The sequence below is a fragment of the Diceros bicornis genome, chromosome 7 (genome assembly GCF_020826845.1).
Source record: "Diceros bicornis minor isolate mBicDic1 chromosome 7, mDicBic1.mat.cur, whole genome shotgun sequence".
Taxonomy (NCBI): domain Eukaryota; kingdom Metazoa; phylum Chordata; class Mammalia; order Perissodactyla; family Rhinocerotidae; genus Diceros; species Diceros bicornis.
Window position 1 is genome coordinate 18716742 of NC_080746.1, and position 13263 is coordinate 18730004.

The 13263-nt window shown below is 51.7% G+C and overlaps 1 protein-coding gene across 5 annotated transcripts in view; it reads right to left on the minus strand.

The window, feature by feature from the left end:
* The window catches only part of TMPRSS4 (transmembrane serine protease 4), a 35466-nt gene extending 22958 nt beyond the window's left edge, over positions 1 to 12508 (minus strand). For 3 of the 5 annotated variants that reach the window (XM_058545123.1, XM_058545127.1, XM_058545122.1), the window contains exon 1: positions 12252 to 12507. In XM_058545123.1, the coding sequence (XP_058401106.1) occupies positions 12252 to 12254 (3 nt within the window). In that variant the 5' untranslated portion in view covers positions 12255 to 12507. Of the gene's footprint in view, positions 1 to 12251 lie in introns of all 5 variants that reach the window. The other 2 variants (XM_058545124.1, XM_058545126.1) reach the window with 1 other exon arrangement.
* Between the last annotated feature and the right edge of the window lie 755 nt (positions 12509 to 13263).

Sequence of the window (13263 nt, forward strand, 5' to 3'; positions counted from 1 at the left end):
CATTAGTTGAAGTAGGGCAAGTCTCTTCTGTTTATTATTAGTTCAACAAATACTAACTATCTGCCTTTGATGGGCCCAGAATTGTGCTGGAAGCCGAGACACAGAGGGAAAAAAAGAGGCTTACAGACTGCACTTTCTGGGGTCTTGGACTCCTCATCTCTGAGCTGAAGAGATCTCAGTACCCTTTAGCTAATATGTTTTTAATTGCTATCTACTGAATAGTGGTTATACAGAAAAAATTCTGTGTCTTTTTGAAAACAAAAGAAAGAGAAAAAATAACCTAAATCAGAACTGCAAGTTAGAATTACAGAGACTGTTAACTATCTTGGTAATTACTGCATCCCTGCTGTCTCCTACAATGCTGGGCACAGAGTGGGCATTTAATAAATATTTGTTGAGTGAAAGAATTAAGGAAAATATCTCAGTTTCAGGACTCAGTCCCAGGCCAGCCTTGAAGAAGCTGACTGCAGTATATTCACACAATGGAATATTATGCTGCAGTCAAAACAAATGAACTATGGTGCCACAAAATAATGTGGATGGCATTAGCAATTTAATATTAAAGGAAAAAGTAAGTCCTAGAAGATTACATATAACAGAATCTTTTTCATAAGGAAGCAAGAAATGATGAACATGGGATTCGGGATGATGCTTACTTTAACAGGCGGCTTCCAGCACAGTCCTTGGCCTGTCAAAGATGTGCAATCAAGATTTGTTGAATTCATAAACCAAAGAGACTTGCCCACCTACCTCAGCAGGGGGATCTCCTGGTTGGATGTAGGTTATTGTTAAGTCCCAGCTTTGGTTTGGGGTGGGTTTATGGAGCCTTATTACGTTGTTCAAACCATCTAACTAGCTGGTGAGTTCCAAGGGGGCCCTGCATGGATCCATAGTGAAAAATGTCATGCATCAAGGACCACGATTCATCCAGTGTCATACCCCTGAGAGCCAAAGAGAAAATAAAAAAGCAGCCCCCTGACTATGCTGAGGGGTCCTGTCCTCCTGCTGCTCTGCTCCGACTCTCATGCTGCCAGAATTCTTTCATTTTGTGGCCCACTCTTTGGCTTTTCTTGAAGCATCTCTGGAAAACATCTCCAACACAGAGAGATCAGTGATGGTGGGGTGCTAAACTTCTGGGAAGTAGAGCTGCTGAAGGTCATGGGCATCGGGGATAATGGGCAGGGAGGTGGGTGCATTTTAGGTCTATGAGTGGCAGTTGGGGAATACCAATGTCAATGTCTTTCCCAAGCAGGATAGAGATGGGGATGCATAGCAGCTGCATCGCCTCTCAGCCCAGAATCAATCCTGGGAGAGGAAAGGAGAAAATGGGGCTGACATGTGGATACCAAGTAAGATTCAGTGATCTGACCGGGCCCCCCAACCACCCCCATCAACACTGTGGCAGGTTCCTGCCATGATCACAGCATGCAAAGATGAAAGGGTCTCCGGAGAGCATCCCAGGCAACTCCCTCATTTTCTGATGAGAAAACAGGCCAGACAAGGGAAATGTCTTGCCCTGGAGTTGATAGAGGGAAGGGGGCTCAGAGGCCACCAAAGACCAACCGTGCCTCTTTCTTCGCTGGAAGCATCTCTGTTTATCTCCAACTTGAACTCAGCTCCTGGCCACAACAGCCACAGCCCAGGGCCAGCCCAGCCCACATGAAGGCATCAGCCTTTCCCTTTTTGTTGGGGCCACTGGCTGGGTCAGGCCTGTCTGCTCTGTTGATTCAGCCTGCCACAGAGCTCTGACTCTCGGGTCCAGCCCAACCAGTGTCCAACCTAGGGGTCCCCTGGGAATGAGGCTCCTGCTCTCTGGAGTACAGTGCAAGGGCAGGAATGGCCGGGCCTCCGGAGCCCAGGAGGGCTAGAGGAGGTGGGTGGTGGGGTGGGGAGGTGGAAGTGGGTGGGTGTTAGGTGGCTGAAAAACACCTGCTCAAAGCCTAATTAGCTCAGAGAATCTTCTTGTCCTGCTTCTCAGTTGGTCCCTAGTGGCAGAAAGACATTAATTCAAGACCCAAATGTGGAGGCAGAAAAGTTAACTACTGCATTTGGGTATTGTTATATAGATTACAGTGCCTTTCGTAAATCCTATCCCTTTTAATCCCTGGAACAACCCTGAGAATTATCCCCATTTTACAGGAGAGAAAACGGAGGCTCATGTAGATTAAGTGGTCGCTATGGCCTCCGAGCAAGTAAGTAACGGACCCAGCTCTTGGGGCCAGGCTTTTGGACTCACTGGACTGTTGTTTTCATTTCCCACAGTTTCAGGAAGCTATTTTTGTAAGTGTCATTGGCTGGTGCTGGATCTTTTTGATTCTCTACTCCCCTACAATGAAGTCTAGTTGCAGATAATTAGCATGCAGTCAGTATGCAGAGATTGCCCCCAGCATCTCCCGAGCCCTTCATGGGCCTGAAGGCAAAGCCCCCTGTGCTTGGTTCCTGGCTCTGCTGAGTCATCCACGAGTGGGGGTAAGAAGACATCCCTCCCACAGTGTATCAGAGGAAGGGCCTAGTGCAGTGCTTGGCACCTAGCAGGGGCTTTATTGATCTTCTCCCTCTCTTCCACTAGGTTTGCACCCTTCTCACCTGCTTCTCCTTCCTTTATTTACCACTTACCCTCCGCCTTGGTGTTGTAGATCTCAGAGAAACTCCTGGTTGTGTTTAGCTCAGCTCTAACCTTCCAGCCCAGAGATGATGAAGCCAGACACAAGGCAGCTCTTGATTTTATATGAGGAGAGGATTAAGTGTGCTGCAGAGAAGCCACCAAGACCTAGCCTGGGGAGTATGAGTTCTCATCTAGCCTTGTCTTGTGACTTGCTGTGTGGCCTTGGGCACGCCCCTCCTCCTCTCTGAACCTCAAGGTCCCTTAGGGTAATTGGGAACTCTCTTTCAGAGATGATAAAGCAGATGAAAGGGTTAATGACCACACAATGAAATGGGCAAGTTCTCCACCAGGCTAGTAAAAAGGCGAAGAAGAGGTGGCAGCTCACAGAAGCCAAAGGAACAGAAAGCCTGGCCAGTTCCTTTGTCTGCTTTCCTTGCCAAGCAGCCTGCCCCGGGGCCTTATTTCTTTCTTCCTCTCTGCAACGCTGACCCTGCGTTTTCTTGTTCTGGAAGGGAGTCGGTAGGGGAAGAGCTGGGTTGGTTGTGGGGAGAAAGGGAGAAAAGAAGGGGCACACAGTAAGGAGCTTTCTGGCCCTGCTCTGGTCTGTGGCAGCTTTGGAGATCCCATGGGGGCAAAAGCCCTGGCTTCCTATGGTCTCTCAGGGAAAATCTAGAGCCAGGGATGCTGCTGTTGCTTGGTGATGGGATAAATAGGTCCTTTGTGGCTCTGGCAGGTGGCAGCTAGGTTGCTGAGGCCAGTGACGCAGCAGGGGGGAACACCCAGGGGAGAGGGTGGGGAAAGTTATCGGGTGAGCCAGGAGACCCAGAGGCTGCTCACAGTCAGCTCACAGAGCGGGACTCGGCCACTGGCTGGCTCAGAACAGCTCAGCGGCTGCTCTGAGGGGGCCTCACACTGCTCTCTGCCCCCCGAACCTGCATCCCATCCCAACCTGACTGCAAGCGGCTGCATCCTCTGCACCTGCAGCTGGGAAAGGAAGGTTTGATGCCTTTGCAGGGCTGGAGCAAGTGCCCTCTCTCTTGGTTGCCTCGGCCATGACAGGTAAGGTGAGGAGCGGGGACATGAGGGCTGGGCGACCATGAGTCAGGATAGGAGGGTGTGAGTTTCCTGAGACGAGCCTGGCTGTGATGCAGCTGACCTGAGTGCGTGGAAGGTTCTCAGAGATGACAAATCATGCTAGCTTTCAAGTACCTTCTGGACTATTAGCCTGTCTCCAGACAGATCCTCCCAGCCCGGGCCATGCACAGGTGTGTCCCCAGGCTCTCCCGTGAAGATGCCTCAGGAAACATCCTCACTTGCTCTGCCTTGTGTCTGGGGTCCTTACAGCGGCACGTTTTCCTTTAGGACTAACCTCAGCCTTGGCTGCTGCATTAGAAACCATTTGCCTTGCTCTAAGCCACACAGGTGCTGACCTGTTGGCAATTTGAGCTGAGCACCTTGGCCCCCATCCCAGCACATAATGGCTCCAGGGCAGGGCCTGGGACAGAGGGGAGGTGTCAGGTGGCCTGCCATTATCCTGCTGCCAGCCTGCTGTTCAGCTGCTGTCATTTAAGAATCAGCCTTTGTGTTCGCGCATAGTGCTTAATTCAGGTAGGGCCAGGGGAGAGGGTGACGGTGTAACTATCCTTGTCTCACAAATGGGGAAATTGAGGCACAGAGCCGTTATGCCGTCTCTCCCCGGGTCACGTGGCGAGACAGCATGAAGGGCAGGTGTGAGGTATTAGTACACGCCCATTGGGTTGGGTGGGACTGAAGGAAGGCCTGGCTCCCCATTGGAGGGAGCTTGCCTCCAGGCGATGCTGTCAACTGTAGCTCTTACAAGTCCCTCCGAGGGCCTTCTCTTGGGCTCTGGGTATCAGGCTATTCTCTGTGACCTTCCTGAGTTCTCAACAATTCTACTTTGTTCAGCTTTCTTTCTGCCCCGGGGTAGTAGGTCCATCCATTCCCAGCAGGGCATGATGGGAAGGAAGGTACCATCACCTTTGCACATCTGAGGGCAGGGCCTGGGAAGTGGCTGAAGGGGACAAGAGAGAGCCATCAGGGTCAGGCCACTCAGACTTCCAGACAGGGACCTGTAGGGGTTTGTCTTTGGGAAGGGCTGATGCATCTTAAAGCTTAGAGCGGTTCTGTAAACATTGCCATTTACCCGAACTAAGGAGCTCCATCCCTGGGCAGTTTGATGTTTATAAAAGAATCCCACAAAGTTTACACTGTCTTTGAAAAAATCATACTCTCTTTTGCTCATCCTGAATTGTCCTTTAAACTTTAAGGAGGAGGGAAGTGGTGGGGAGGGAAGAGGGACTTTGGTGTTGTAAGGTCTGACTCTACTATCTACCTGCTGAGCAGCCTTGGGTAAGTCACTTAACACCTCTGGGACTCAGTTTCCTCCTTGGGAAGCAGGTATGATAAAACTGACCATGATAGACTAGATAGCGAGACAGGTTCTATCGGATGTTCCACCTGCTGGTTATGATGCCCCGTTTCAAGCCTGCAGGAACCCCATCTGGTCCTCTCATGATTTTACAGACTGGCTCCTGGACCCCTCAGTGAGCGTTTGAGGTTTGAGGGGTCTCAGCTACTCTGGTCAGAAGGGGGTTGTCCCTGGTCCTGCTCCTCCTGAGCTCTGGGTCAGGATCACCGGCCTGAATCCAGCTCTGCCCCTCACCAGCCATGTGGTCCTGGGCAAGTTATCTAGTTTTGCTGACCCTCAGTTTCCTCATCTGTAAAATGGGGAGAATATGATCTGCTTCTTAGAGTTGTTGGTGAGGATTAACTGACATGATGCACGGGTGTTCCTGGCTTGGCACTTGACATACAGAGGAGTTTAGTATGTGACAATTAGTGCCCTCAGCTCCTGTTACCCTGGAGGCTTGGGGAGCAAAACTCCACACAGCATCCGAGGAAGGTCTGTGTGGTGGTTCTGTATAAGGGCAGGGCTGAGCATTCTCACTTGTCCTGGATGCTCCCAGAGAACCAACCTCTGCTGGGCTGGTGTGGCTGCTGCAGCAAAGAGCTGCCATCTCCTGGCAAAGGTCTGTAGTGACGTCTGGATCTCTCCTGTGAACTTGGAACTTGTGAGCCTATAAATAGTGCTTCAGTGACATCTCTGCATCTATGACTTTGCAGTTGCATAACTGAAGCTCCTTTACCACTTTCCTGCCCACCCACATAACTCTGTGGGGGCCTCGGGTAGCTTTTCCTCGCTGGGCTGCCATTGGCTAGGGGAGGCTGTGTTTTACAGTGGATGGAGCGCAGGCCTCAGGCAAGTTATTTAACCACTGGGAGCCTCAATTGTGTGTGTGTGTGTGTGTGAGAGAGAGAGAAACAGAGATTCAATAAGTCTTCCTCTTAATGAGACCAAAATATGCATATAGCACATTGCCTGGTACATAGTGAAGATGCAATAAATGTTAGCAATAACAACAACAACAATAACAATACTTTATCCCTTCAGTCAGGCACTGTTCTGGGGGCTGAATACAGCAGTGAATGAAAGAGGCAAAGTCCTTGTGCCCATGGAGCATATATTCTATTATTTTTATTAATAATTAATAGCAATATTAATATAGAACCTAGCAAGTGCTTGACATAGTAGATATTCAGAAATCATTAATTATTAATGGGAGAGAGCGTGGTTGAGGGCTTAGCATATATGTAACAGGAGCTGAACAAATAGAAGCTATTTTTATGGTTTCACTAGGTCAAGGGGCCTGACTTCAGGAGGGGAATTGATGGACTAGAGTGCGCTGGGGGAGGGTGACTAGGGCAGTTAGGGGCCCTGAAATGATGTCATATGACCTATGTGATCTCTCTATGAACACAGGGTTTAGGATGCAGGCCAGGGAAGTGAAGACCTGCAGTAGCACAAACGTGGTCCTTTAAAATGTGTAGGGCCATCTCAAGGAAGAGGCAAAGAGGATGCTGAAGGTGAAGGGGGAAGCTACAGAGACTGCTTTCTCTTGGCAAGGGGAAGATTCTTTTAAGCAACAGAAGATGTGAGTCGAAGCTGGATCATGGAGGAGATTTCCACAGTAGAGGGAGGCAGGCCAGATAAGGGCCCTGCCCCACCCCTGGGGGATTTGGTGGAGCCCCCCAGAGGTTGCTGCAAAGGGAGGGAGGCAGGGCAGGAGTGGGGGTCGCAGCCCTTCCAAACACTGCAGCTCTGGTTTTGAGTCAGTTTTCCACATGCAGGTTCTACATTAGCTTTTGGTGGGGCAAAGAGCTCTGAGGCTGAAACAGATTTGGGGAAACCACTTATCTGGAAGACCTCTCAGGTCCTCTCCTTAGGGCCTGTGATTCGGAGGAGTTTACTGTCAGCCTGGAACTTCTGTTGCCTCCTTCCATAGAGAAGACTAGTCCTAGGCCTGATTTACTTATAATTTTTTCTCTTTAAATCACTTCTCTATCCTTAATGATCTTGTAGTAACTTGGGGTTTTTTTCCTAAGCAGCATTGGGTATTAAGCTTTCTCGTAGTCTTCTCGAAAGTCTAAGTTAATTATGCTCACTGGTTTCCTTTGTCCATGTTTATTTCCTCCTCAGTGACCTTTAGTAGATAAGTGAGGGATGCAGTCTCCTTGTAGAAACATTATCTTTCCTCTACTTGGTTGTGTCAGCTGATGCAGTCTTTACTCAACGCACATTTTGTTATAAAAATCTATCAGTTTCTAGGTAGGGAAGTGGGGCTGCCTGGTTCTGCAGTTTCTAGTTCAAGTTCAAGTCTAGTTTCAAGTTCAGGTCTTATGGGTCCACATCTTGGAGGAGAAGGAGGGCATAATGGAAAGGCAGGGCACTCGGAGTCCCAGCCCTGGCTCTTCTTGGCTGAGAGACCCTTTTCATGCCACTTAAGCTCCTTGAGCCTCGCTTTCCTCATCTGTACGATGAAGATCACGGTGTCTCAGAGAGTTGATGTAAGACTCAGGGAGATTCTGGATGTGAACGTGTTTCTCAAGCTGCAAAATGCTGCGCTTGAGGCGTTTGGGTGGAGAGGACATGTCGCTGCTGTTGTTATTTTTCTCTTTAGAGCCCCAGTGATTCCTACTCACTGGGATAGGTCCTCCTGACAGCGTGGCAGGACCCTCCTCCCTGGGGATTGGGGATGTGATCATGTAAGAAGTCCCCAGTGTCAGGGTGGGAATGGGATGAAGGTGAAGTGGGGTGACCTCAGCTACATTGCCCTGTTCGTGTTGACATCCATGGGTGAACGAGTGCCCTGCTCCACCTGGGGTGGTGGGAGCAGATTAGCCTGCCTCTGTTCCATCTATGGAATATACAGAACTGAGGGCTACGATTCTGCATATTCTTCTCTGAATCTCCCACAATGTCTTGCCAGCGCCTAGCACAGAGTATATGCTCAGGGAACACAAGCTGAATGAATGAATGCGTATTGTAAAGGAAGAAATTGAGATTTCAGGAAATGCCTAAAGCATTGGTGGGCTCAGCCCCACCAGCAGGCAGAGCCCAGCCAGACCCATGTGCAGGACATTTCGTGATGGAAGACACTGCTGCCACCCCTGGACAGGTGCCCACCCCTGGACAGGCGCCATCTTGGTCTGCCCTCTTCCTCAAGTGTTCCGTTCATCTGCCACTCTCTGAAAGTTTCCGGGAGCATGTGGATTATGCCGGGGAACGGAAACTGCTCTGGGAAGGAGGGGTGTTGCGGTTATGAGTCTGTTTACAGATTTCTCTGCTGCAATCATGATCGTTAGTCAGAGCAGCAGGCTGCGAGGTGAAGTTAAGCACGTCACAGGGGGATTCCCACATTGGTTCTGCCCAGACTCTCTCTCCCCTATCATTGGGATTTCCAGGTGGGCTCAGGCCTGTCTGGGATGAAAACACCCTGGTAACACCTCTGGTAGAATCTGGTGTCTTTTCCAATCAGACTTGGCTAACGTTGTTTTCAGTGTCAGATAAGTCCGATAGCTGGTTATGGGGGATTCCGCCTTGGGTCATTTATCTGTCACTCATTCACAAACATTTATCAAGTGCCAGGTCCTGTGCTAGGTTTGGGGCTAAAAGATGGAAAAGACACAGACCCTGTCCTCAAGAAGCTCAGTCTGGTGGCATCTTTATAAAAAGATGTGGCAGATGATCACATCTTAGCTTTTGGGGGATTCACTGTCTTGAGGAATCACTGCCTGGGAATTTGAGGTGTTTACTGAGGCAGATGTTTTCGTCTGAGCAGGAAGGCAGGCCGAGGGGAGAAGAGCTGTCTGGGAAGTCAGAAAGGCCACGAAGGTTTTCAGGCCTGAGAGCACTTGTCTCCTGCTGTCCTGGGTTGGCTCTGGGTCTTCAGAAAGTTTGTCTAGAGTTCCTGAGCCCTGTTTTTGGTCTCTTTTTCCCATTTTCCCCATCTGCCCCGGACTAGTCTCTTCTCATTTCCCGCATTCAGCTCCTCACATTCTCTTAGGCTTTGTCGTGGGGACAGGCAGGGGAATGAAGGGTATTTGCTGCAGGTGACAGCTGGCATTCTCAGCTGCTCAGAAGGAAGGCTGAGAGGAGGAGAGAGGCCTTGGGGCATAGCCTGACTTCTGAACCACTTCTCCACGTCAGTAGTCAGGCACACAGCTCAACCCCAGGGCAGGAGGAGAGAGCCCTGGGAGATGGAAGAGGGCCTGGGGGATGTGCTTCCACTTTCACATATGCTGTTCCCTCCTCCTGGAATGTCTCCTTTTCCCCACACCCCCAGCTCCTATGCAGCCCTCAGCCTCCTTGACCTGCAGCAAGGCTGCATGCCCTGGTCTAGCTCTCACGGCTCCCTGTGAGTCTTATCACAGCATAGATCTCAGGTGTTAGTTGAACATAACTTTGTGTGATCGTATGACAACCATCGATCCCTCCCCACCCTCCACCCCCTCTAGATGCTGAGCTCCGTGAAAGCGGGACCCATGTCTGCCTTCTCTCATCAGCAAGCCCAGTGCTCGCACAGAGGAGGCACGCTGCCCATTTGGTGGCACAAATGAGTGGAGCTGGACGCCTGCTGCCCTGCCTGCTAGGGAAGGGTGGCCAAATTCTGGAGGTGGCTCAGCCCAAGGAATGAGCCCCTGGCAGCTGCTGGGACCTTTCCCTGGCCCAGCCCCACTGAGCTCCTAGGCTCTGTGGGGACCCTGACCCCCAGCTCGATGTAGGGGCCTGCACAACCACCCCGTGGGGCTCAGACCTCAGCTGTGCCCCTCTATGCTCCCTGTGCCTGTTGCTCCAGCCACAGCAACCTTGCCCGTGGCCCCCACTGCCATTGTTTTTTGCCGTTCACATGCAGTCCCTCTGCCTGGAATACCCTTCCCACCTTCTCTGCCTGGCGAGGGCTGCTCATCCTTCAAGGTCCAGCATAAGTAGTTTGTCTTCTGGGACAACTCCCTGACCACCCCAGAGAGAATTTACTGCCTTCTCTGCTCCAGAGTTACCTTTCCTCACCTCTGGTATTGGATTTGTCATGTTCTCTTAGGATCGTTTGCTTAAGAGCTGTCCCTCCTCTGCATTTCAAGCACCTCCAGGGCAAAACCGAGGCATTGCACATTTTACCTCCCTTCCAACCATCTGGAGGCTGGCCAGTAGCAGGGGCTGATTAAATGGTGGTTGGAAGGATGGAGCTACTTTGGGGGTCACAGCAGCATCAAGTCCCCCCACTCAGGGAGTGTTAAGAAGCAGCAATCATGCAGGACTCTGACTCTCTGTCCAGGGAGGGCCCTGCGGGTGTGAGAGGAGGCAGGGAGGGGAGGGGAGGGCTGGGTCTGGGCGTGAGTCAGTCCTCTCATCTCTTCCCAGGGCTGGGAGCTATGGTTGTCCCAGCTTCATTAGAGGGAAATAGAGTAATTAGGCACAGGTGGTTTAATGGCTAGCTCAGGGGCCAGAAACTCCCTGGGTCCTACCCCGGACCCTGGCCATGCTGCTGCCTTGCATTTGGGCCCCAGGCCTGTCCTCCCCACCACAGTGTGCCCACCTGCCCTCCCTCCTCATGCAGCAACGCCCACCTCCTTCCCTGGGTGGCGCGGGGTCAGTGCTGGCCGTGCCGCCCACCTGTTGTTTCCTGGAGCGGATTCCTCTTTAGTCATAGTCCCTACATTTGTACTTCATGGTTCGCAGAGCCTATTCACGTGTATTCTTAGCCCATTCAATCTTTCCACTAACCCTGTGTGCGTGCACAGAGGGGGCAGGGATAATATTTCTAATTTACAGAGTGAGAAAATGGGTCTCAGAAAGAGTAAAGTCTCAAGACTAATAGACTAATAAGGGAGCTGGCCATTGACCTTCTGATCCTACACTTAGTGCTCCAGTTAGCTGCCTTAGAAACTATCCCCTCCTATGCTGCTCCCCCAAGAGGCACCTGAGCTGTCTGCGCCACCAAGAAGCAGCCCACAGCCGGGCGGGCTGGCGCTGCTTCCTCTTCTCTCCTGAGAGCCCCACGGGCTGGAGCTTCTCCGCACACAGGCCAGGCTTCTAGAGCGCTTCCTTGATGGGGACGCGGGAAGCTGGTGCTTCCGTCCCGGGAATTGCAGAGTAAAGCAGGCGAGCCCCTTCTCCTCGCCGACCCTCAGCTGCCCCAGCACAGGGGCTGGGGTTTTGCCAGACTTTTCAGAGGAGTGTTGTGGGAAATGCTCGGGCTGGGAGTCAGGAGACCTCACCTGAGGGGCCCCAGGAGGTCATCTCTTTCCCCCGCGGCCAGAGTGCTTTCCCTGCCCTCCCCTTTCATTTTCATGTTGGTTGTTGGGCAACAGCAGCTTCTTGGCCAGCAATCGGAGAAGGAAGTTTCCCTGCGTTCCGCCTCAGACTAGCTATGATCTCTTCCCTCCCTGTCCTCAGCTGTCCTCTTTGAAAGATGGGATTCATTCTCTTTGCCCCAAGACAGTGGAGAAGATCGAGGTGTTCAGAGGAGGAGGAGAGAGGGCAGGGCCGCAAAAGAGACCAAGTAGACCTCCAAGACACTGTTTTGAGGCAGCTCGCTACTGTTTTCTTTAAGGAGAAAAGGAGGCAGTTTCCCCAGGGAGGTGGCAGAGGGCCACTGTGGCATCCATACAGCTCCTCGCCCTTGGAAAAGTGCCAACCTCCAGCCAAAGGACCAGGAGACACTGGGCAAGACAGCAGGCAGGATTTAGGAGGGGATAGTCAGAAAGGATAGCCCTGGCCTCTGTCTCAGCCTCCTTGGTGCTGGTGTAAGGGCTGTTGGCAAGGAGGGAGAGAGGAGGGCAGGTGGATCCTGAGACATGTAAGGGGCTGGAGTGTGGGGGCGATTTGAGTGTGACCTCTTTTTTTTTTTTTTTCGGTGGGGAAGATTAGCCCTGAGCTAATATCCATTGCCAATCCTCCTGTTTTTTTTGCTGAGGAAGATCGGTCCTGAGCTAATATCTGTGCCCATCTTTCTCTATTTTATATGTGGGACGCCTGCCACAGCATGGCTTGATAAGCGGTGTGTAGATCTGCACCCAGGATCCGAACCTGCAAACCCTGGGTCCCCAAAGCGCAGCGCGTGAATTTAACCACTCCACCACTGGGCCGGCCCCAAGTGTGACCTCTTTTTTAACCTAGAAGATGTTACAAAATTCTCAACAGGTAACCTCTCAGACTGCCTGAAGGGCCCTTTATGGGGAGACCAGCCCTCCCCCAGTCTTTGGAGCAGAGAGTCCCCACACTCACCATGCTGGTTCTGTGATCTTCCTGATTTCTCTACAGCCTAGAGCTGATGTTGGCAACCCAAGTCAGGAGGAGGGCCTCCCCAGAACAGGCCCTGGCTGGCCAGCAGGTCAGAGACCCCCGGGCAGCATTGGCTGGAGGAGGCCTAAGTGCAGGGCAGGCCTTGGTCCCTCATGTCCGGCATCCTTCTCCCCTTTGCTGCCTCCCACTGCTGTATTCCAGGAGTGATTTGGGGACTGTGGGGCAGGTTGATTAAAACAACCCTACAGGTAAAGTTGCCAAACTGGAATGATTATGTGTCTTGTAACCTGACACCTGTCTTAGGGGCTGGAACAACACCTGGAGTCATTCACACACCTTCGCCTCAGAACAGGTGACACACCCAGATGTCGCAAAAGACTTCCCGCCTGAATGACTTCCACCCAACCGGGTGTTGGCTGACGGTGATGGCAGAGGGCTCTCTCTCTCTCTCTCTCTGTTTAGTTGTGTGACTTCTCACTGTGTGGGTGCTTTTGTTTGGGGTTGAGGGAAGGTGGAGGAGTTTGGGGGGTGGGATGACAGAATTTACTGCTCACTGGTCCTGGATCGTTGCCATGTGTGGAGCAAGAGAATTGGGACATCCATGGGGAAGGAGAGGATTCTTCCCTGAAGAAGATGAGATGTACCCCTTCCCTGGACGTCAGGAACAGCACTGTCCCGTGCAGGGCTGATACGCATTGTGCCAGCCAGCATCCCTTCTGAGTGCTTCTTGCCCCTGCTCACCAGTTATCAAATATTTTGAATATCGCCCTTGGCCCTATGGCGCAGACCCCAGTCTCCCTTCCTCACAGGGTCACTTCTGATTCACATCCGGCCCATCCTGAGGCCTGAGCTACCCGTGGCCAGGGTGTGTGGAAGGCGCGACATTGGAACCACAGAATCATGGAGCTGGAAGGGACGTGGGCAACTGTCTTCTCCCATTCCTTTTGTGAGTGAGGAAACTAAATTCTAGAGAGGCAAAGCCGAGTACCCAAGA